The 24,204-nt window shown below is 47.8% G+C and overlaps 2 protein-coding genes across 2 annotated transcripts; one reads left to right on the top strand and one right to left on the bottom strand.

The window, feature by feature from the left end:
* Positions 1 to 956: 956 nt before the first annotated feature.
* N7446_011859 (uncharacterized protein) lies at positions 957 to 1,301 on the bottom strand (the record flags this gene model as incomplete). Its single annotated transcript, XM_058520601.1, has 1 exon — positions 957 to 1,301. The coding sequence occupies one exon, from the start codon at positions 1,299 to 1,301 to the stop codon at positions 957 to 959; it is 345 nt and encodes a 114-aa protein (XP_058366887.1).
* A 21,034-nt stretch (positions 1,302 to 22,335) lies between these two features.
* Positions 22,336 to 23,445, top strand: N7446_011858 (uncharacterized protein; the record flags this gene model as incomplete). Its single annotated transcript, XM_058520600.1, has 4 exons — positions 22,336 to 22,668; positions 22,762 to 22,955; positions 23,025 to 23,269; positions 23,342 to 23,445. The coding sequence occupies 4 exons, from the start codon at positions 22,336 to 22,338 to the stop codon at positions 23,443 to 23,445; spliced, it is 876 nt and encodes a 291-aa protein (XP_058366886.1).
* Positions 23,446 to 24,204: the final 759 nt, after the last annotated feature.

Here is a 24,204-nt window from a genome sequence, read left to right as displayed (position 1 = left end):
AAAGACCAGACAGGAAGCCGAGCGTAAGATGATTGGGTGAAGAAACGAGACTCTACTGAGCGCCGTTTTCCGAGTAGAATGCACTGGCTGGACTCTCACGCCTAGTCATGATGTTCATTTACCGAAATATTGATTGAACAACCAAATCTACCGAGGGAGTTGAACCGCTGTTCTATCTCCTCACGAGTCAAATGAATAGCGCTGAAGTTGTCGGAAGCCAATGGTTAAACAAACAATTCCACATCTGTGGGCAATTGCGACAGCAATACACATACATTTCACTCAATTGTCTCATATACCACACGGCCAACTACAGTTGGTGACAACTGACGCCCCAAACCTATCCCAGCGTATGCTCAGAGCCATGAGTATCAAAGTCGCAACGAAGAAATACCACTTTCGAGGGTATCTTAGCACAGGAAGGGCGCTCCTGTTGACTGCAACCCACATCATGCTCTCGTGAGTACTCGAGTCGACCCTGCTGCCGTTGGGTATTCGGCACGGCAGCAATATATTGAACTTGATGAACTGGGCTAGCAAATCAAATGATTGCGCCGTTCAAGAGACTATAGATTCATGAGAAATAATAGCATTGAATGACGGTAACTGGACGTATCCACTTCGGGTAGGACCTTACAGATATCTCTGTGATCATGGTCTAACTATCTGTCTTGTTCGCTGCTGCGAGCATCCAATCTGCAGGATCGCATCGATTCCAATTCCCTTTTGAGGCTCTTGACTTCTGTTCCGAGGGCCTCAATATGATCTTTGTTCTTCATACTTTGAGGGGAATTTCCTCCGTTGCGATGACTTTGTCGTTCGTCTGGCTTAACTCTGCCGCGAAGTGACCTATTGTTTGTACGTATCAGTCCTGCTAACAAGCTGTCGCGTTTGAAGTGAGCCTCCATGATTGCTACGTAACACACCTTTTTCGCCTGCTCGGCCTGCGTAATAAATTAGCAAGAGGACAGGGGTGCTGATGTTGGGGCGGCAACGATAAAGGAAACTGACCAGCTAGCTATGGACTTTTCCGGCGCGTGCGCGCCGGATGACACGGATTCCTTCAACGGGTCTCCTGAAGCTGGCTCGAATCGCACTCTTTTGAGTGGTCTATCCTCAGGTCTATCTCGGCGGGGCGAAGTATGCTCACGGTTCTTGAGTATCGAGCGACGTATCTTCTGAGACGACACTGTGGGCTCCACAGAGACTCTGGCTCTGTCGGAAGCCTCAATTGACTTTTTCAAGTCCTCAAGCAGGGTGTGCATGCGGCTCTCAGTAGGCGACTTGTTCGGTGGTGTCATTTGGAAGAGGTTGTTGGGTTGGAAAAAGAAAAACGACTGACAAGAGCGATTTCGTTGAGTAAAGTTCGCAAGAAGCAGGAGATTGAGCAGGAACGGCTCAAGTTTGCGAGTAAAACCTAAGCAGTATGCGCAGTAGGAAATTGAGATTGAAGCTCGCTAGCTTGTCATTGGGAAGTTAGTGAATAGAGAGAGAAGAAGCTAGGTGTGGGAACTGTCGAAAGCTAAAGTCGGTCCCGAATGGACGGAGCCTCCGAATGGCGTTACGGTGACATCGTGCTCTAGTTTTGGTTTGCAGCTATACTCACCATCAACACTCACCATCAACACTCACCATCAACACTCACCATCAACACTCACCATCAACACTCACCATCAACACTCACCATCATCCAACATCCCGCAAACAATTTTTTTGAATACCTGCTACCGCCACGTAGATACACCACCCTCACTCACCGCAATGTGAACAGGGCGAACCACGCATAGCAGGTGTTTCAACCCTCATGGAACGGCGGCCTTGAAGTATCACCTCGAACCAGAGCGTTCTCTTGGCCGAGGTCTTCTTTCTCGGTGAAGGACCTGCACCCCTGGCGCCTACGCACGACGTAGCTGACCCCCATAAAAGCAGCCTCCTCCCCCGACCCAACTTTCTTCTTCACACACCGCGGTCACGGTGTGTCCCATCTGGTCTGCCGGCCAGAGGCTTCCGTGACGACGGCTGTTGCTGGCCTGAGCCCAGCAACGTAGGGACGGTGCTCCGCAGGGGGCGCTGCGTTACCAAGTGAGCAGGGGGACGCTGTGATGACAATTAAGACCCGCAGGAGAGTGCTGCGTCACCAATTTCCCCGCAGGATAGGCTCTGTCGTGAACAATAATCCTCGCAGGGAGGTGCTGCGAAAACAAGACTACCTCGCAGGGGGGCGCTGTGATGACAAGTGAGACCCGCAGGAGACCGCTGCGTTAACAAGTTATCTGCAGGAGACCGCTGCATTACCAAGTTCTCCGCAGGGACATCTGCGACAACAAGAGTCTCCGCAGGGACATCTGCGACACCAAGAGTCTCCGCAGGGACATCTGCGAAACCAAGAGTCTCCGCAGGGACATCTGCGAAACCAAGAGTCTCCGCAGGGACATCTGCGACACCAAGAGTCTCCGCAGGGACATCTGCGACACCAAGAGTCTCCGCAGGGACATCTGCGACACCAAGAGTCTCCGCAGGGACATCTGCGACACCAAGAGTCTCCGCAGGGACATCTGCGACACCAAGAGTCTCCGCAGGGACATCTGCGACACCAAGAGTCTCCGCAGGGACATCTGCGAAACCAAGAGTCTCCGCAGGGGCATCTGCGACAACAAGTTCCTCTAGCCCGTGCAGGCACCTCTTCGCGGTGATAGGGACCAGTATTCGAGTATTCAAGAGTACTCGAAGAAGCAAAGATCTGCGCAACATCTTGATGATGCATTTCGTATCCCGAAGTATCATCATCGGAGAGATAGAGTGAGCACTAGATAGATGCCTATCAATCAGCAGAATCGTAAATTCACGACTAAATCTTCTTCACTATCAAGCGCCGTATTCCCAACCCTCCTGCCTTGATAGTTTACTGTATGCTAGTCCATCCGCAGTAATAGACTGCATCTGCCACCAGAGCGGAGAGCAAATAGAGACTTGAGTGTTTGGGTGCATCGCGGATGTGTTGATGAGCGTTGATGAGCGTTGATGAGCGTTGATGAGCGTTGATGAGCGTTGATGAGCGTTGGTGAGCGTTGGTGAGCGTTGATGAACGTTGATGAACGTTGATGAACGTTGATGAACGTTGATGAGCGTTGATGAGCGTTGATGAACGTTGATGAACGTTGATAAACGTTGATAAACGTTGATAAACGTTGACGAAGGCGTTTATGAGCGTTGATGAACATTGATGAACGTTGACGAGGGTGTTGATGTGGCATACGGCCGGGCGGTGAAGGTGAGTGGATTAGCGCGAGCCCTTTCTTGCCATCTAACCCGCATGACAGAGATATCGGTTTCATTGTTTCAATTCGCCTCATTTCTTGCCCCCAACTGATCACTCGGTGAAGTTGGCATACGGTTTTCATTTAGATTGAGCTGGTCGAATGCAAACACTGAACGTTTCTCGATTCAGCTAAAACAGGGCTCAAGGTCAGACCCACCAGGTGTAGAAGCATTTGATGAGGAGACGCTCCAAATATCATTTGTTGTCTCAACTGAACATCGTGATGCGATAGACTGCTCCTTGCGTAGTCAAGTTTATCGCTTTGGTCGGCGAATGAAGTTACTCAATCCTACTCTACTGCAGAATGCCTACATCCCAGAACGATCGCGATAGTCAAATTGGATTCGCAACAAAGACAACCAAATTATTGAGGGTTTTGGCTCAAGAACATCCGATCGTCTCCTTCATATGGGAGTTGTCGTACCCTTGTGAGTAATTCCTGCCAACAACTACGATTTATATTGTGAGCCCATCGCCCATGTAGTAACCACAATGCACTCAAATTGGCGGTCACTGCTTTTTGGGCGTAGTACCCCTGTCCATGCGATCAAGCATGCTCTACTGCCGAGGGAACACGTTTGCAGCCGGATCGGGGTCCAGCCAGCGCCATCTTGACCAGATCTGGTAAATAACTCCGCCATCATTGATGACATACTTTCGTGAGGAGAGATCATCGCAATTGGTACTTTACTTGACTTGTAATCGCAGCAGACATGCGCTTAAACCATTCCTCTAAAGGCACACATGGCATGAGCGCCGATCAGGGGTAGGAAATCTCAGTATAGGTTGTCGTAGATAGTCAAAGAGGTCGCACAGCAGGATGACTCTGGGTGGTTTTGTTAGGGACATCAATACCACCTTCTGTGAATCTGTCCGAACAGTGATATACCAAATGTCGTTCAAAGCGCATTGTCTGACAAATAATTGATGCTCAAGGACAGTCGACGTAGGGGACGTAGAGAATGTGGCCATTCCTAGCAAGAGCTGCTTGCACGCGACCTGTTAGAAAACGACCTCAATGGAAAAAGAACACAAGTGGTCAGCTTGACTAACCTGCAGCTCAGCGACACCCAGGGTAAATGGCCTTTGCACACCCATCAAATCTACCAAGCATCCGTCCAAAGACACCACAGCATTTCTGACAGTGCCCTTGATGCAGCGTCCTGTATGTCCAGTTTATTCCTTTTCGCTCGTTCATTTCCGTTTGTTAGGTTCCACCCGCTTGAATACGTCTAACGGCTCAGCAAGGCGGAGTACGATCAGGTAAAACAGTGTCGGTCGGTGATTCTTTAGCTCGTGGCTCTTAAGTCGGCTCGGCTGTGACTCGGGACTAGATGGCCTCCTTTTCTCGATTCGTAGCTGATATGGTAATGTTAATCTGAGGGCTCGATATGACGGGGCCTTTGCCTCACTTCTACTTGCACACAGACTTGGACTAACAATCTGGCCGTCTGCGAATGTATGTCTCGCCTGCCATCAAGCCAGAAAAATCAACCAGCGCTCCCCGGGTTTTTCAGATTTCCAGGCATCGAAAGATACGAGAAGTCAACCGAGGACAATGAGGGTCACCCAATGGACGCCATGATTTTAACCCACAAGAAACTGTTCTTTCGGATACCGAGACGCACGGTGGTGCAAGCCCATTGTGGCTTGGACTCTGTACCAGGTAGACACATCAGCACATGACTGATGCACAGAGTCGACTGAGAGAATGGCCAAGACGATCTGAACATTACTTTGGCTCATCATCGATGCCACCAGTAGTTATGTGGAAATGATAGACAGCATGCGATCGCATCGGTATAGGGGAGCTCAAGCAGACAAGACATTTGCTCGCTTCGCATTCTACTCGAGTGACGGGAATATGAGGGGCCCTCCTGTTGTACGTCCGAGTCAGCAAGGCTTACCACTTGGACGAGTTGTTATGACTCACCTGTTCATAGATGTTCGCTTGAGACAAGACGATCAATTAGCTTCGTGGCCGTATCTTACCGACGAGATCACTTACAATTGTCTTCATCAATGCAGTCACCATTCATGCCAATTGACATTATGTTGTATCCAGTTCGTCGCACTCTCCGGCTGTCGCTTCGGATAAGCCGCGCTGGGTGCACCGGGCAATTTCTGAGCCCCAAGCGCACGTGACGAACCCACCTGTGACAAGAAATTGTACAGTCGTAATGGGACAAGACCTCGCGATGGGTACGGCGAGAGGTTCATACACCCCGCTCATGGTGTGAGGGCGGTGAGGTTGAGGCGGAAGACGCGATGGATCACGCGTCGTAGTGACGCCTTGGTCTTATCTCCGATGCGGCGATAGAACTCCCAACAGCGATGTTTCACATTGGGGATGGGCTGCTCCTAATTCCAATAGCATGAAAATCGGCAGTGTCGGTGTTTTGGAGCACAAAAATTTGCGCGAACAACTGATATAGCACAGCAGAGGGCGCGACAAATCACTCACACTACCAGGATGAATGGACTTCCTTGCAGTCAAGCTCGCAATCGAATGTCCATACCTGTTATTGGTATTACTCCACCTAAGGTATGCTGGCTAGTCTTAAGCGACGGGACCAGGAAAGATGTGTAGGCCATGGCTTGTGCAGAGCACTAACAGGAGTGCGGTAGCCTCGGGGGCACTCTAATGCGATGTCCTTGGTTCACTGTCATTCATTAGCTTTCAGATCGGCGAGATAGTGCATGACTCACATGTTCTGGTGGTCAAAACTAGGGACGAAGAGACGGCAAAAAGCTGTGGCCCTTGCGCTCGTGCCTTGTTGTCGAATTTCCTCGGTTATATTTAAATCGCATCGACTTCAGGATCAGTAGAATCCAGACAAGTCAGGCTAAGATTCACATAACTGCGACGCGGGTATTCGCGCTCTCTTGGGGATACACACAGAGGCTGTACAGTAGATCAGCTCAGTCGGCTAGTGTGGATAGCAGTGCATCTGGTGGGAATCATACCTGTATCTCTCACAAGCACTGTCTGGCTTGCTAATCCACGATGTATTCAATGAATGTCAGTACAGTGGCAATTTCAGTATGGGATCAATGGGGAAGTACTTCTCAAGTGGCTCAGACACAAGCCTTCTCGAATTTGCAGAGTCAGGAGAATAAATTGTAGAGCAAATTGTCGGGGTAGAGGACGTATTTATAGGCTTATCGGCTTCTGTGACTTACAAGCTTGGTACCTATCCTAATTGAGGTCCATTGAAACTCATGTTTTCTTTTTGCCGCAATATTTGCAGCGACATCTTTGATGCCTTGAGATGCTCAGCGAGAGAGAGAGTAAAAGTGGTGTTGAGAAAAAGGATGCTGAGTTGGTCAAGAAACGTTGGCTGACTGTTGAATCTTTCACAGCTCTCTAAAATTCAGGCACTGAGCACTATTCAATCCGCAATGGCAGGCTCATATTTCTTGTTCTGATACCTCACCAGTGAATGACTCAACGTTGAATCACCGAAAAGCGCCTACAATTTCGTCCCGAGAAGTATGTGTTTCTTTTTCTTAACCTCGCTTTAGTGTGGTGTTAGTTGTGTAGAGCTATGAGTCTGTCCGAGGTCGTTCGACCCGTCAACCCGTTGAAGCTTGGCCACGCGTTGTCAACACTCAATTTCCGAACTTGCGACCATGAAAGACACGCCTATTTTTTTTTTTTTTTTTTTGTTTTGTTATCTTTTTCAACTTCTTTTTTTGGTGACTTTAAGTTCTACAATATTCCATTTGTCTGATTTCTGAGGCGTTTAACGAAACGGAAAGTGGTGTCTGGTTGAAATACATATCCTCAACAATTTTGAAATGTCTGACTATGAGGGTTCTCTTGGCAAGAAGTGTATGTCAATGTACGTGAGGTATTTTAATTCTCACTCTCTGAAGAGGTACCTTTACAGCTATTTGTAGTAGTAAAATACAATAAGCGAGAGTGCGATGTAACTGCAAGAGTTCCACGGTACAGAGCATCCAATGAGCCCTACATGGCCATTGCGCATGAATTCAGAGATGTTGAGGCCTCAGGCTTGGTAAGCCAATATCTCAACAAAAAGCTGCTACACTGATTGACTTTCATGGTGAAAGTGAGAATGAGTAACCACCTACGTCTGCTAGTCTATAAAATCCTCTGAGAATTGATGGACATGCTATTGCCCAGAAACTCGACTCTTCCCTACGATCAAGATGGGTGCCCCTAACAGCACGTCAGACCAGGAAGCAGAAGGAGATCAACAGCCTAGTGCATTGCCCATCGTTTGTGAAAATGACAATTCGCAGGAAACTTCCGATCATGCACCAATGGTAAATGGAACGACTCAGCTTCGAATGCTCTTGCTGACCATTACAGCTCTCCCCCTCGCAACAGGAAGCAGAAATAAGACATACGTGGGCGATCGAGCCTTTTTGACCTATTTTAAAAGTGCTAGCAGACCTCGAACGCGACGATCCCAAGTCCGCCTTTCCAGCTGGTCGACTTGTCGGACTCTATCGACGCCTATGGGAGCCGTGCGTATCCAAACACATCGATGGCCAGAAGTTAGAGCAGAGCAATCATATCTTGAAGGAGACTAGCAGACACCTGACTAAAGAGAGGGACGGACTTCAGCTGCGCCACGACAAGCAGCTGTCTCGGCTGCGCTTCTTTGAGCAGGAACTGGAGTCATCTCGGGGTCGATTGACTAGGATCCTCGATGACCGGGATCACCCTTGCAGACTCAATTTACCAGGGTTTTGGACAACGCAAGAGAAGAATGAAGCATTGCATGTTCATATCTGTCCTATGTCTTACTTTAACAACTTGGAGATAATACGACAGAGCCGCAATTGAAAGAGAATTACCGCATGGAAGCATTCTATATTTGGCACGTATTTACAGTAAGAAGAGCATAGACTAGCCTTCGTGGAATGCGGTAGAGGCTCCATACTAGGCCATAGGGTCATGCGGAAGCTAATGGCTGTTTCACCAATCCTATGTCGGGCGACTGTGTCTAGCAACTGCCTGCCTGCGTACCCGACACAGATTCCCCAGGGCCGTTTCAACCCAGGGAAAAAAGAATATATGCTCTCCTATAGTCTCGCCAGATGTCGAACCAAACCGAGCTAGTCGACGCTCTATCTATTGCACCTCTTCGGGGAAAAAAAAGCGAACGCTGACATGTAGAAATTATCGCTAGCCTGAGTAGAAATGAACGGAGAATCTGGACCCGTCCACTTGAAGCCGGAGGGATTGTCGTTATTGGGGTTAAAAAACATTCATTCGAGGGAGACCCCCGGTCCCATATTCTGCAGGGTCGGTTTCATCCTAGATAATATGTCGCGGATCCAGGTCCGTGGCAAGACATGAGGGCGTTGTCGATATACCAGAAGACTTCTGCCAGATGGCGTGAAGGTCAAGATCGAAATCACAGTCACTAACTTTAGCACAAAACACGCATTGAAGAAACATGTACGGACAATACTCGCTCATTTCGTCCATTTCAATTCAGGATCTGCTGGTGGGAAATTACAGAAGTGTATAAAGTAGCGTTTAACGGGTTGGGAGGGACAAGATGCCGAAAGCTGAGCAGAGATCTTATTTATCTTCAATTATAGAAGACCAGGGCACGTTAGGAGGGCTTTACGGCAGATCCTAAGAAAACCAAGCGCTGGAAATATCAACAGCTGTGGAACGTTGACACTTCGTCACAGAACCCAATTAATTTCATCCGCAATTGCATTCGCATTCTCTATAATCAGCGAAAATAACTGGTACAGAGCACCAATACATAGCAGTAATATCCAAACGTGTCCTTATCCATGAGCCCCAAACAAAACTGAGACCTTATCAATTCCCATCAACGTGATAGGCTTGAGGATCGCTCGCTTGCAAGGCTGAAATCACACCGTTACAAAGGGCCTGAACTGCTCGTTTCCGATCCCACAATACCAATTTCTGTTCCTCGCAAAGCTGCAGAAGGATGTCACTGTCGCTTGCTAGCCACTCATTCAACTCTTGAAGCTGTCGCTGCTCATCCTCAAGTCGCATCTTCTCGGCAGATTTGACCACGTAGCATTCCCATAGGCAAAAGTACAAGTCGAGCAGTTTCAGGGCTGGCGTAGCGAGGGTGTCATTGTATTGTAGAATTTTCATAAACTCCGCCGTCAGGGCACCAGGTGTCACTGGGATCTGCAGAGTATTAGTGTTTCTGTTCATTTCCTGCGGAAGAGGTATGACCGACCTTGGGTTCGACGATTGTGCCGTTTGAAGATTCTTGTGTGTGGTCTTCCAACTTGGAATCATCTTCTCCATCTTGGGATACCAGACGCTGTCTCTTGGCTGGCCGGTCAATTGGGGAAGGCGAGGTGGGATGGTCCATCATGGCTGTGGAAATGAAATGGAGGAAAAGTTCTGCTCGAGAGCCCTTTATAGACCGGCAAAGTCACACCAAGGCTGCTGTGATTGCACTCATAACCCCTCGGGTCTGGTTTTCAACAGCGTTGAATAGTTCAGTAACCAGTTACCTCAACCGTTGATGCTCGATCTCACCTGTTGTTCACCCAAATACTCAGTTATATGAGGAATTGGGCGACAGGTGAAGCCTTACAACATACATTGCAGATGATATCCCTAATGGTGGCTTGCAAGTGTATTCCTGATGCATTCGATCCTAAATCGAGTAGAGTTCGCTGAAGTTAATTGTGACGTTATTGTGACTGCGAACCATCTGAACGACGGTGATGCAGATTTCGATTTCAGATAGTGCTTCATATCACGAGAGTTACCTAAATTAAATATCACTCGCTTTTACAGACCACGGCCCATGTGTCTCCCTGGCAACGGCACCAAAATCGTTTGACCGGAGTTATCGTCTTCTATCCGGTTCCCAATAATCCTTCGGATGTAATAGTCACTTCCCAACTCTAAAGATCTCCTCAAACTACCATTTGTCAGTCTTCTACACACTACAAGCGCAAATACAATTGGGACTTATCAAAAAGATGTTAACTTCTTGTTTCCCAAAGCTTAAGCGAAAGCTTCAAAATTCATCCAAAATCTTTTCTCCCTGTCGATCAAAATATCTCCCAGATATCCCTGCCACCGCTTCTGAATCCGAACGCACGCGGCGATCAGCTGCCCCATCCCCAGACGTGTCCCCAACAAACATAAAAAACCATGAAAAAGAAACAACAGACACCTCGATTGACTTGCAGTCCATCACCACAGAGCGTCACAAAACAGAGTCAAGCTCAACTCATCATCTGACTCAGATCCCGCGAGGAGAGTAGCACGCGGGGTGGGTGGGTTGTGAAAAAGCAAAAGCTTTCGGGTGGCCACTTCCGTGGGAAACATGCGACAGTTGCCAGAGAACGTCAATCAACTTTCTTTATCGGAGAACACCGTGCTTATCACTGGAGGCATGTAACGGATACAGCTCAACTGAAGGGGTTTCTCGTCTTGAGAAGATCCGGACGACGGATTTTCACGGCTCCGGCCAACCTAAGCACCGCTCGATTTGCCTCTTCGGGCAGTCTTTCCTTGTGTTTGAGAATGCTTCATTGGGGAACACGGCCATGTCAACGCTGTAGGGCATGCTGCTTGGCCACGCATGTACCAATAGAGGCGAATCATGAATTTCCGATTGACCCATGACATCTTTGGCTTGATCCAGGCGAGCATCTAACAAACGCAAAATTTGGTCGGCCCACGCCTTTCGTCGAGAGCTATGGCGTCTGCACTCAAAACAAAAAAGTTGCTTTGCAGCCAAAGATAATCTTTGCGCTAAAGGATATGCGAAAGAAGAGTTCTGGGAGAGCTGAAAGCACAATACTCCATTTATCCGGGAATCAATCGGCACGGTGTTTTGACAGTGATCCCATATGCACCGCTCACGGTGCAGGGGATCGCCCAATGCTTGGCCCAATACCCGCTGGAGATCAGTAGGATTCCAGGCCATGATGAGGAATAGCTGTAAATGCCTCGGGGTGATTGTGAGATCTAGGGTGTAATCTTCCGTTTGGAGAGTTCTATTCTCGAGTGGTATCTGTGATCAAGTAGGAAGAGTGCAATATATAGATGCTTGAGAAAGCACGTAGTGGGAATTTATTCTCGCTGGGCCCTTACATGCCTGAGCATGAAGTCTGGGCTTATTTGGCGACCGAAATTTCTCGTCTCATTCCTGAAAAACGGTGTTAGTTCCTGGGAGCTCTAGTCGCATTGTTCAAGGTTATATATGAAGCATACTCGATGCGTGGAGAAATGATATGCGGGACATGCATCCGGGCTCCCTTGAACGCGAGGAAGCAGAAGCGGCTTTCTCGCGCTACATCTTGTAGTTAGAGTCAACTATATTTGTTCTTAACATTGATAGTTCATCTTGAAACACCATCCACCTCTATGTATACGTGAGACCCTCACGAGGAGCAAGGGAGATCCCAGGACTAATATGTGGATTCCCACAGGCCGATACAGCCGCCAACAAAAATATCAATGGATCAATAGCGTCCTGCAAGCTTCGTACAATTTCCTGGCTATGTAATTCCTAGATGCCTCACATGTTTCCGAAGTCAGCTTTGTAAAGTCCCTACACATACTGTACAACGGTTGACGAAAATTTATACACAGGTGATCGACAGCCAACATGTCTTTTGCACCAAGCAACTCCAGGATGAGCGTTAATGTGACGACACTGCTGTAACATCGGCCATGATCGGTTGGCTAGTCAAATCAAAAGATGAACACGCATTTAATTCAGTCAATCAATCTAATCCTTGAGCGGTCTTAGCAATTCTGTAGTGTGTGGCTTTCGGTGCGGCTGAATGATGAGCCAATAACAAACCCCGAGGCGTCGGAAATACAACTCCCTTCCACACGTTCCTATTCATGACCAACTATGATCTGGCAGCCATGTTGCTCCTGGGAATCTCCTTCAAATCAATTAGTGGCTCGGGCTCCATGTGGATACGGATATCCTGGGTCTAATCGTCGCGAGGGTGTATGTACCGCGAGTGGGGCAACATATTGACATCCACAGTGCTCCTAGGAGGCGGTGCTGATAAGGCTAACCCGCGACAAGGTAACTGTGAATATACTTTTCAAGGTTGATATGACCGCTTCTGCCCACAATATTTAAAAGGTCATGATTGACTTTATGGCCGATTCTCTCAAGTTTTTTCCTTTCCCTATAAGATCTTGTCATTACAGTACCCGTACTAGGGGAACCAAGCAATTATGGATTACAAATTGTCACGGGTATCGAATAGGCCCATTGCCCCAGACACAGAAGGTCAAAACGGACATACATGGCAAGCTGGTATCATCCTTCTAGACCCCCTTTCTCGAGGAATCCGTTGGCTAACAAACCTGTTTCATGGAGGCAATGAATCGGATGAAAACTTCCGACGGGTCGTCGGCCAATTCATCTACGGGGATCGCGGCAACGCAAGCCAGGTTTTCCAACCATCCGTTGACCGGTCCCTGCTTGACTCTGTAGCTACATCTGTTGCTACCTCTATTGCTAGCTCAAGGGACTCTACATCGCCTCATAGCGACATGAAGGCTGAAACTCAAGACCTATCCCCTCTGGAAGGGAAAAAGAGAGCAGCCGAATCCTCAACCATCTCACGGAAACTGGCAACGCAAGAGATGGAACGAAAGAGACGTCTAAGCGTTACAGCAATCAGTACAAACATGGTAAACGATACGATTCAATACCTACAAGCGGTATCTGATCATATCTCAGCTTCCGACACCATTTCATCCAGGGAGTGGGCCACGATGCACCTCGCCACACAATTTCTACTGAGCAGGTACGAAGAGATTATTGTGAGGGAAGGATTGGAAATACATGCTGTGTCCGGCTTTTGTTCTGCACAGACACAGCCAGAATACAAGTGCCGGAGGTGTGCTGCTGCGGATGAGGAACGGCTTTATGATTGAGAAGCTCCTCGTTCTTCTTAGCTACCCTTGGTAGCATGACTAGCCATTGCAATGAGTTGGACATGTAACTCAGAATTGTTGATTGAGAATCTACTAAGCCACAGATCCATCAGTCCATGGACTATGGGATCCCAGGTACGACGATGGGTTGAACAATTTATTGTAGACAATGTAGTCCTCTCAGTAAGCCCGAGCAATTACAAGAATCGATCGATAATAACCAATAGGGATAGAGGCAACGGAAAAATCCCGTATCCTATGGTCTGACATATCTGAAGCCCTGATACTTGAAAGCAGACAGTATCACACCCTCAATGTTTCGGTCATACAAAATCTAGATGTCGTTCGAGGATAACATCCCTTTAACATTTAGTACTGCTGTGGGCAACAGAATCCTGAGGTAGTTAATTGAGAGCCCAATATACTGAGCAGTCAGGCCATGTGTCGATTCTAGTGAAACAAGACCTCAGTTGACTCAAGGCGCCATGTTAATGAGGGCTGAACAGCTGATCATCTGTCGTAACACGCAATATGTACCGGTGATAATGTTAGGTGGGGACCGTGGGTCGGCAGCATCATCTTATGGCGGTCGATCATACTGCGATCATCTTTGAGCTGAGAAAACAAGAAAACGTTCAAATTATCGAAAACGATATTGGGGTCCAGTAAAAACCAATTCGTATCACTGCGCGTATAAATAAATAGGATCACACTTCCCTTTCAATGCTTGCGCTGATCAAACTGGAAGTAACACACTTCTCACATCATGACCAAGCCATACACAGAGAACATGATATGTGACCTTGACACTATCAAAGCCCAATTCCAGCTCCCCACCTCAATGTTGGGACCCACCACCTGCGAGGCTCAAACGGCTGCCGCCACGAAAGCTGCCAGACTGCGCCGCCATAGTCAATCGAAGGTTGTCACTGGGTCTCGTAAGAGCCTTTGCCTACCACGCTTGTGCGGCGTTGGAGATATTGCGTCCGTCTTGATTGTAAGACAAGAGTCGCCATGGGATACCTATCGGAAGGTAATTACATATGAGATTGCCGGGAAAGTTACGATTGCCACGCGCCGTACCCGTCCGTCTCGCATGGTTGCCATCCGGACATACCGGAGGCAGAACGCTCAAAGATTAATCCACAAATTCGGGCGTCTCGAGCATAGGAACGTCCTCACCTTGCATGAATGCTATATGCATGACGAGCTTGCGTTCTTTTTGGTTGACGACTTGCCGTTGACCCTCGCGCATGTTGTGATTACTCCCACACTTTATCCCAGCGAAGCAGAATTGGGATCCATCATCTTCCAGGTTTGCCCGTCGTAGTCTGTTTGATGAGCTGTCCTGACTTTTTAGATCCTCGACGGTGCCTGCTATTTAGCATTATTTGGCCTTGCGCATCAGTCTCTGGCGTGTAACGAGATACTGTTCGGGATTGACGGGACCATCAAGATAGGTCTGTTGGTGAACCTCTCTTGCTTTGTCTGGCTAACAAATGACAGCGTCTCTAGAATTTTGTGTAGATTGCACGTCACAGCAATCCGAAGCTGCATATATTGCCGCGCTTCCGTCAATTACGATGCGGCTCATGCAGAAATATGACAAAGATGAAGGCGTTGTTGGCGTGAATGATCTAGAGCGCTGGCCAATTGATTCCGCTGCGGTGGATTTCTTATCCGCCACCGAGACGGCAGGATCGATTGATTTTCTAAGAAATGTAAGTTTTGCTAACAACATATCGTATTTTGCTAAAATCCAGTAGCAACCACTGTTGGCGGCCAAGCATCGCCCGAGGGATGATCTAGTCATTCTCGCAAGAGCTGCTCTGCTCTCTTGTAGTGTGAATTGCGTTTATAGCCCCGTATGCAACAAGTGTTAAGAAACCTAGACATAGCGAACCATTCTGCCCAAGCGTGATCACGTCTATTTCTCGTAGCTCGCTGGATCTTATGGTAAACAGCATTATGTAAGGCCGCATATTATTCAAGTTGAGCAGATTGAGATCAAAGAACATTATAGTCTTGACAGAGACAAAATACAACCACACGTTCTAAAAAATCCCAAAACAAAACAGAATCTAAAATGTTGAACTTGAACAGTGAGTACATAGGAATTTGTATTTGCTATGTCTTCCTTGAGCACCGAGGCTCAGGGTTGGCTCAGGGTTGGCTCAGGGTAGGCTCAGGGTAGGCTCAGGGTAGGCTCAGGGTAGGCTCAGGGTAGGCTCAGGGTAGGCTCAGGGTAGGCTCAGGGTAGGCTCAGGGTAGGCTCAGGGTAGGCTCAGGGTAGGCTCAGGGTAGGCTCAGGGTAGGCTCGGGGTAGGCTCAGGGTAGGCTCAGGGTTGGCTCAGGGTAGGCTCAGGTAGGCTCAGGGTAGGCTCAGGGTAGGCTCAGGGTTGGCTCAGGGTTGGCTCAGGGTTGGCTCAGGGTTGGCTCAGGGTTGGCTCAGGGTAGGCTCAGGTAGGCTCAGGGTAGGCTCAGGGTAGGCTCAGGGTTGGCTCAGGGTTGGCTCAGGGTTGGCTCAGGGTTGGCTCAATGGTGGCAAAATTGGGAGTCAACTCCGATGGGGGAAATTCTGTGATTTCCCCGCACCGTATTGTCACACTTGGTTATTCGTTACCGGCGAATATCTCTGTGTGTTTTGTATGGTAATCTTCACCATACCGGAATAACTGTGTTGTAACACACAGTAATCGTGCCACACACAGCTTTCAATACCAGGAGGGTGTTGATGGGCCTGGCGCGATTACATAGACTGTGGATCATTACAATAGATCATCAGGTCAATTATCTTATTATCAATTGGTCGTCCTCAATACTTCAATTTAGTAGTTTCCAGTATCCGGGCAAACAACGTTAAATTGTCCGTAAGGTACGGGGTGTATAACGCCATTTGGAAGACGCCCGGAGACCGATGCCCGTTTTACTTGTCGCTTGCAATCGAGTTCTTAGCTGTGATACCATACTACAGCTTCATGATTCAGACTCGTAATTCGCGACTGCTTATAGGCTTCAAAGATAGAAGGCAACCCATACCAAAGGCCTAGAAATAAAGCACAGACAGGTGCACTGGTGGCCTCGTCGGTCCGTCAATAACATGGCCTATCTCTAGTTTGAGGCCCCAAGGAGACTGTGGCTCGGGAAAATAAAGGGAAGACGCGGCCTGCCAGGAGACGACTCTTATGCTTAGAACGGCTACACCCAGTAAAGAAATGAAGACCACAACACGAGAAAGGTGATACAGTACATGTGGTCATACCCCGTGACTACAAAGTGTCTTTTACCCAGGATTGACCAGATTCGTGGAAGCGAAGATCAAACATTCTTGTCACACGGCAAAGACCAGCTCTACCAAAACCTAAATAAGTCTATAAATCCCAGCTGAGATAACAAATATCGCACCCATAACCCTGAACTCCGATAACATCTTCATGAAGTGAGAAAACGGAGACTATTTCGTATTTATGCCATACCAAGAGCTGTTCTAGAAGAGCGGGAGACGGTTCCATGCACCCTTTCTGCATGGTTCAGTAGCGCAGACTTCGACTCCAACTTCTCTCCGCAGATAGAGCACCCAAAACGCATGTCATTTGGAAACGGCTTGATATGCTTGTTGACGAAGTGTCGGCTCAGAGATCCAGAATTCTTGTACGTTCTCATGCGATCGCTTTGTGGCAGCATAGGGCTACCAAGGCAAATAAAGCAGATCGTTGGTCTCTCTGTTGGAGATTTGACGCAAACCGAAGCGATAGCCTGGGAAAACATATCGTCGCTCTTATGTGAAGGGATTGGATTCTGCCTTTTAGGCAAAGTGGCAGCCGGTGGCATATTGGCAGCATCGGCGGAGCGTTTTTGGGTGACACGAGGCCGCGAGGGTGCGCCCTCTTCTGCATCACATACCGCAATCACTGCATTGATTGCAGCAATTCGACGCTCATACTCTTTCTCAACCGTCGTACCCGGCATCGTCAGGACGGTGTCGATAAGGGTCATATGCTGTGGTGTCATATAGCCGGTGCTTTCTAAAGCGACCTTTACTTCTTCGTCGACCATCTTTCCGGATAGTTGCCGTTCGCTGTCGATCACCGGTTGCTCGTTCTTATACCGCTCCAAGTTCTCACGAATCAAGCGATTGCGTTGTCGTCCTTTTTCGTTTCGCGAATCACGTACAGCAAGATTATACTGCTCCTCTGCACGTTCAAATTTCTTGCGTAACTTGTCCACTTTTTTGTTTTGCAGTACCCATCGTCTGTGGAGTTTCCGCAGACGACGAGAAACTGACCCTTTCTGCGGAGGATCATCACCAAACTCGCGCTGGAGAGCGAACTGAGCATTTTCAAACGTTCGTCTTTTCACGTCCCGGGCCTGCTCTCGTGCTTGCTTGAACTCTTCCATGGCAATCACACGCGGGATTTGATTGACAGAGCTCGAATCTTCTAGCCTATATGGCCTGCGCGGATCGATAGACCGACTCATCGAGCAGGCAAAACGCATGAGCTGCTTCTGAGCGGGCATGCCTCGGACAATTGCCTGAGCATCGACGTGGATACCAACACTGTAGTGCCGAACAAATGTGTTAATGCTGGCATGCTGGAGCATCACATTTTGTAGTTCATTTGACACATCCGCTGTATAGTATGGACTTGTTAGTCAAGAAGCGCAGAGTCTAAACAAGGGCCACTCACGACTATCATTGAATGCTTTCGCCGCGCCGTACCGGAGGCCATAGGGCTTCGTGACCTCTTCAAAGCCCGTAATTTCGCCCCCACGTTTCATACGATAACGTAGCCAGCCGCCTGACAGATTCTGTTCCAGGGCAATTCGGATCCCATTGGGTTCTCTCAATGCGTGACAAAAAACATATTGATCAAGAATTTCCGGTCTCAACTTCAACTCCTGCTGTCCAAGTCCATTTAAAACCCGAAGACTATACAAATTTTCTGGACAGTTCATCACGCGACCGTCTTTAGAAAGCGTCTTGAATGCCCCGACTCGAAAAAGCAAGCCCAACAAGAAAACGTGCGGGCTAAGGACCAGCGTAGGATCAAAAATAACCTCCGGGATAGGGAAGGTATTCCTATTGCAATCAGCTAAGCTGACCTGATTCGAGCTCGTATCGCTGTGAGGAGGGTAAAAGTGGAATGGAAGGACAACGACAGGGCAAGGTGAATAGAACCATGGATATAAACGAGGGATTCAGGGCTAGGGGAATATTCTTACGATTCCTTCTTGCCAAGAAATGATTTTGTGAACTCCGGTCTCATATAAATGAAAAGCCGAGGAAGGTGGCCATTTGGATCTCGTACCAGGGTCAACATGAGGTCCCGGTAACGAAGGTTCAAGAGCGCTCCAGGCCGGCTGCCAGTGATGGCGGCCAGTTGACAGTACAGGAGGAGCTGCACCCGGTACCAGCCACAAGGGAAAGTCATCTCCGTCGTAGACAGTACCACTCGAGCAAACTCGGCCACATCTTCAATATACATGGTCGCTTTCGGTCGCCGATCGAAGCAGAGATTTTTCTCAGTCGCAACTATCGCAAGCACCTATGGGCTGTCAGCCATATACAGATCAGTCTGACAGATTAGCGGACCAACAGACTCACATCCTCGATTTTGACGATCGTATCTTTACTAAGTCCATGCCCGACTTCAGCCTTGTAGACCAGATGCCACCATTTCCAGAATGTCTCCAGCGAGCTTTTATACTTCAGTCCCGGCGTGTGTCGCCCGTTCTTCCCCCTCCGCTGATCACAGCGCCAGGAAAAGAGGGCTTTCAAAAAACGGATCGTCTCCTCTGTGTCAGAGAGCCAGAAGAAACATTCCACCGGGTCCCGCTTTCCGCCCTCGCAAAACCTGGAATAATTAGCCAAATGCAATTGGAGAAACCATGGGGGTGGCACGCTCTCACTTGTCCCAATAGTCCCGCGTCTCATCCAGTTTGTCTTGGGTTCTTGGGCTGTAGCGTTTTTGCCGAAGCTGGGAGACATCGAGACACTCTGCCTCCTGGAGATAGTGCTCCGGTGGAAGCTGCTTCTCTTCGTCTTCCATGGGGAATTCATCCTCCGACTCCGATTCATCCTCGTCATCACAATATGTGGTGACCGAATCTGTTTCTGAGGCTTCGTTCGAGAAGATCTCAGGCAGTTCTGAGCTCGCGTCGCTCTCATCGTCTGACAAATTAGGACGTGAAAGGCAAGGCATGATGTGGGAGCAGTGTCCGGCAGGGAATAGGGAACTGATCAAGAGTGTATAGAATCCACTCGAAACACCAGGGTTCTGCCGGAGAAAGAGATTGGATGATGAGAAGATCGCTGGCGAGCGGGAAGAATGAAAATTCGGGAGTCATGGCGGTCGGTATTTATGGAATCTAGGGAATAAAGGTGCTCAAAAGGTGCTGAAAGGGGAGACAGAATGGCTCCTTCTTTCCGGACCCTGGTTGGAACGGGCTCGCAGCGGCAGTATCACGAGTGGGACCAGGAACGGCCGGCGCTCCAGTGAGGTCGCTGCGGGGCTAGGCGCCATGCAACGGCCAAAAAGAGAGTGAAAGTGGCAGTAGGTCACATTGGCTGTGTCCTTAGATACACGTGACGCCAAGACCGTCGCTGGTGAATGGGAGGCTTAAAACGGCCCCCGAAGCGGCCTTTTCTGGCCTGCTATTCACCGTCTCATTGTTATGTGGAGTATTTTATTTCCCCGTTGAATTAAGTTGAAGGAAAGAACCCTTATCGAAATCATCCTTCCTTCGTACCTGCATTGATTGCCTTTGTATTTTGCTGTTTTAGAAAACATGAAGCGTGGGTGAATCCTCCATACTGCGTACGGGCTGTAAATGGCCTAGGGTCAATATTGCATGACACGAACGAAAGTATCTACGTCATGCAGCCGCTTCGAGTGAAGCTTTTTTTACAAAAGATCAGTTCATGACCCTCTTCTTTCATTGCTCTTCAAAGTAAATGGTCCGTTTACAAAGCGAGGGAAGTTCACACATTTCTTTCCGAGAATGGCTCTATGTACAGAATTTCTGTCTTGTCCTCGATCCAATATTCAACTCACTTTTCTAAAATGCCTGCCTGAATATGAGATAACGAAGCCATATTATCTGTCCGGAGAGCTGCCAGAAGGGTGTGAAAACCTTCGTACGAATATCCAATATCAGCAACAGGAGCAGAGACACTTCTACAATATCCGGGGCCAGGAACATGGGCTTTCATTATTAAAGCACGGATTCCAAATTCTCAAACTTCCAAGCAATATAGCATACTTGGATGTGAAGGGCAACTGGAAGAAAGATTACATTGAGGCTGTTGTAACAATCATGAAACGGCATCTCAATGGAACCCATATCATTTGTTATGATTGTCGAGTATGTGTATCTAGCACTTCTATCTGCGTGTCTCGCCCACTAATCCCACGATCCAAGTTTCGATCAAGCCGCTCACACCAGCCATCCAAATCAGAAAGTCCCATGGGGACCGAGCTCAATCCCGATAGTCCAGCTGAGGCTGCACATATTGGTAGTACATGACAGACTGGCCTTCCCGTTTGTTTGTATTTCGTACTAACATAGGCAGATCACACCCCAGGGAGTGCCTTGAAACGCGCTAAGCGTCATTTGTCGGAAGCGGAGGCCGAAATGTATCTCAACGGAAAGTGGAGGTTCCGTATCATCAAGTGAGTTTACCTATGTGTTTCCAAGTATTCCACTCCGTCGACTCAAATGGCATATCGACTTGGCAGTGTATGGAAGCCGCTGGGACGCGTGTACGATTACGACTTGCTATACTGCGACCACTCCACCGTTCAGCCAACTGACATAGTTGCCGTTGACCGTGTGTCAAGTGAATATGCTGGTGAAGTATACATGTTAAAACCGAAAGATTATTATCATTGGTATTACATAGATCACCAAGAACCAGATGAAGCATCACTGTTTGTCAATTTTGATAGTCTCCCTGGCTCTGGGGCTCCATGTAAGTATTGGAGAGACTGAGTGAAATTCTATTGAGGTTCTGGGGCTGACATGTCCAAGTCTGTCCGCATACCTCGGCCAAACGCACAGCAACAGAGATCTCACGTCAGAGCGTCGAGCTGAGACTGCTTGTATTTTCCCCATTAGGCGACGAGAATGAAAATGGAAATGAAAATCGGTGATCTCTCTTTGCCTGCTTGTTGGCAAGGCCAACTCATTGCCTTGGAAGGATTGATGACACTCAATGTAACATATCACACGACCGCATATAAATGAGTACTGATCTAGTTCAATTATTGAATGTTCCAAAGTTAAAATATATTCCATTGTGGTACATGTGCACTGATGCCAGTGGTGACTGTAGCTACTGAATTTAGATGCTAGAATACACACTCCTATATCTCTCAAATGCTCTGATCTGGGCCCCAGGAGGGGCCCTCTTGCCTATGCTGTGTGTTGATTGCTGGTGCTTTGGTGATATGCCATGGTGGATCGACCCTGGGCCGTGCACTCTGGCTGTACAGACCTTATGTACGTGCGTCTCTACAATATTTAATTGGCGAGAAAAAATATACCTATGCAGCAATATATTGAGGTATTTTGAGACAGCTAGTTCTTTGGCGGGGTCTAGGCTGCAATTCAACATTTGAATGCCGTGGAAGACCGCACTCCGCTTCGGGCCGGCATTTCCTAATGCACTACCACCTGGGCAGTTGACGGAGTACTCAGGGGACATCCTCTTGAAAGCATTCAAATGTTTGGTAAGATATTAGCTGCCCCGACCTACGTAACATTTTAAAGGATCTCTAATCGTCAATGAATACCGGAAGTGAAGATTTATTGGAGTAGTCGACATCTGGAAATTTCTTGAAATATTTTGGTTTACTGCGGCTTCTGTAAACATTTGAATCACCCAGGTGCCAGGTCGCGAAAGTGGATCCGTCTAGGGTAGTGGGGTTGTGGGGCCTGCCCAGGATATCATCCATACTACATGACCAGGTGGAATTCCTTCCACATGTGAAAGGTTCCCGAGGTCTTATCAATCGTAGAACGTCCTCCATCTTCTCATTCTCTCCTCGGTACATGAATGCACATGCATACTACCTAGGTATACTTTGCGACATCTAGAAGCAACAAGATGGTCTTAGCAACTTTGCAACATATATCTCCTCTGGAACGTTATGAAACAGAAAAGCCCTATTTTTTGAATATTGCTGAAAACGAAAGCTCGCGCGAAGTGCCGCAGACTAATCTGGAATATTCACCACAAGATGGAATTCGGATCGAAAATATCCGGGAACGAGGATTTCCGGCGTTCTCCCTTCAGACGAATGGGTTTGAAATTTTGAACTACAAAAGCGTTACCACGCTTGAAAACCCAACGGAAGACATTGGAACCTTTTGTGAAGAGATGGCGAGAGTCATTAAGGTCAAATACAACGCAGTACATGTTTTTTGCTATGACTATCGTGTTAGTATCCTCATTGTCCACCTTTAGAATCCATGGACACGTTATACTGCTCTCTGCTATGACATCTCTAACATTTATCGTTGACTTGGGTAGATTCGAAAGAATAATACAAACATCATGGACTATGATAAGGGGGAAAATTATGGCAGAGAAAATGCAGCACCGCCTGTTTTCCCTGTTCATATTGACCACACCGTCGAGGGAGGGCTAAAACGAATCCGAAGGCATTTGACCGAGCTTGAGGCATCGATGTATCTCACCCCTAACTTCAAGGCCCGGATCATCAAGTAGGTGGTTTTAAAGCTAATTGCCCCTCCACTTGCTAAGACACGAGGGGTTAATTTCAATTATTGTAGTCTATGGCGACCATTGAGGACTCCGGTCGAAGAATGTCCTATCGCTATCTGTGATCCTCGAAGTATTGACCCTGCCGACCTATTAGCAGCTGATCGCGTCACCCCCGATTTTGCGCTCGAAGTATACTACGTGAAATACAACCCCAACCAAAAATGGTTCTGGCTGCCAAATCAAACTACGGACGAATTTTTGGTCTTCGTTAATTACGATTCTGACTGTCGTTTAGATAAGTCTCCATGGATGAGTAAGAACCCAAAAATTGATCACACATGCTCCAGGGCTAGATTTCTTTGCCTGTTCTAATACAACCGCCTAGCCTGTCCACATGCCGCATTTGTCGAACCGGGAAGTAGTGACGGGGCTGCATTGCGTGAAAGTGTCGAAGTGCGATTGATCGTTTTTACGCCAACCGAAGCCTAACCTCAAGTCCTGATATACCTCAGCTGTTGTCGCCCCATTCTCTCTTACTAATAGCACTCCTATTCCCCTTTTCTTTTTCCTTCCTTGTTATTGCAGCAGTCATTTTGTTTGGATTTCAAGTTTATATGCGTTCGAATGAATCATATCTCTCGTAATATGAAGTTTGAAATGTTGATATTTCGTGCCATGAATTTCGAGTCATATCGCGCCATCGCATGAGCAGCACGTATAGTCCTGGACTCATAACTCGCTGCCATCAGTATCTCTGTGGGATAAGAAGAAATAAAGGAGAATGTGGAGCTTACATATCCAAGACTTCTGAAAAAATGAAGTATACTACTTAGCTCCAGGCTACGTAAACACCAAGGAATATACAAAATCGACCCATCCTGAGATTACAATATTTGAATCAACTTGAAAGGGCTCTGATAACATTTTCTTCTTTATATATTTTGACTTTGGATATCTTTCTATATACTGACATCTCTCAATACAGCCTATCTTCTGTTGGTATTAAAACAGCACTTGAGGCTATTGGCATTAGGTACGAATGCCAGTCAAATTTGAAACATTATAGACATTCTTTATTTTCTGGGTTCTTTCTACATCTGGAAGCCCTGTCAATACCATATTGGTCCCCTCAAGTGCTGTTCGGGCCATGTTAGAAATACCCTGTTCTCCGCCCTGGTACCCGACTAGCATAGTGGGGAGCGTCGTTGTCCAATGTCTGCGAATCATGGGATAGAGTGCAGGTCCACC

The sequence above is a fragment of the Penicillium canescens genome (assembly GCF_028828765.1).
Source record: "Penicillium canescens strain IBT 15451 chromosome Unknown utg000009l_segment0_segment0, whole genome shotgun sequence".
In the NCBI taxonomy this organism is placed as follows: Eukaryota; Fungi; Ascomycota; class Eurotiomycetes; order Eurotiales; family Aspergillaceae; genus Penicillium; species Penicillium canescens.
This window is presented reverse-complemented; position numbering and strand designations above follow the sequence as displayed.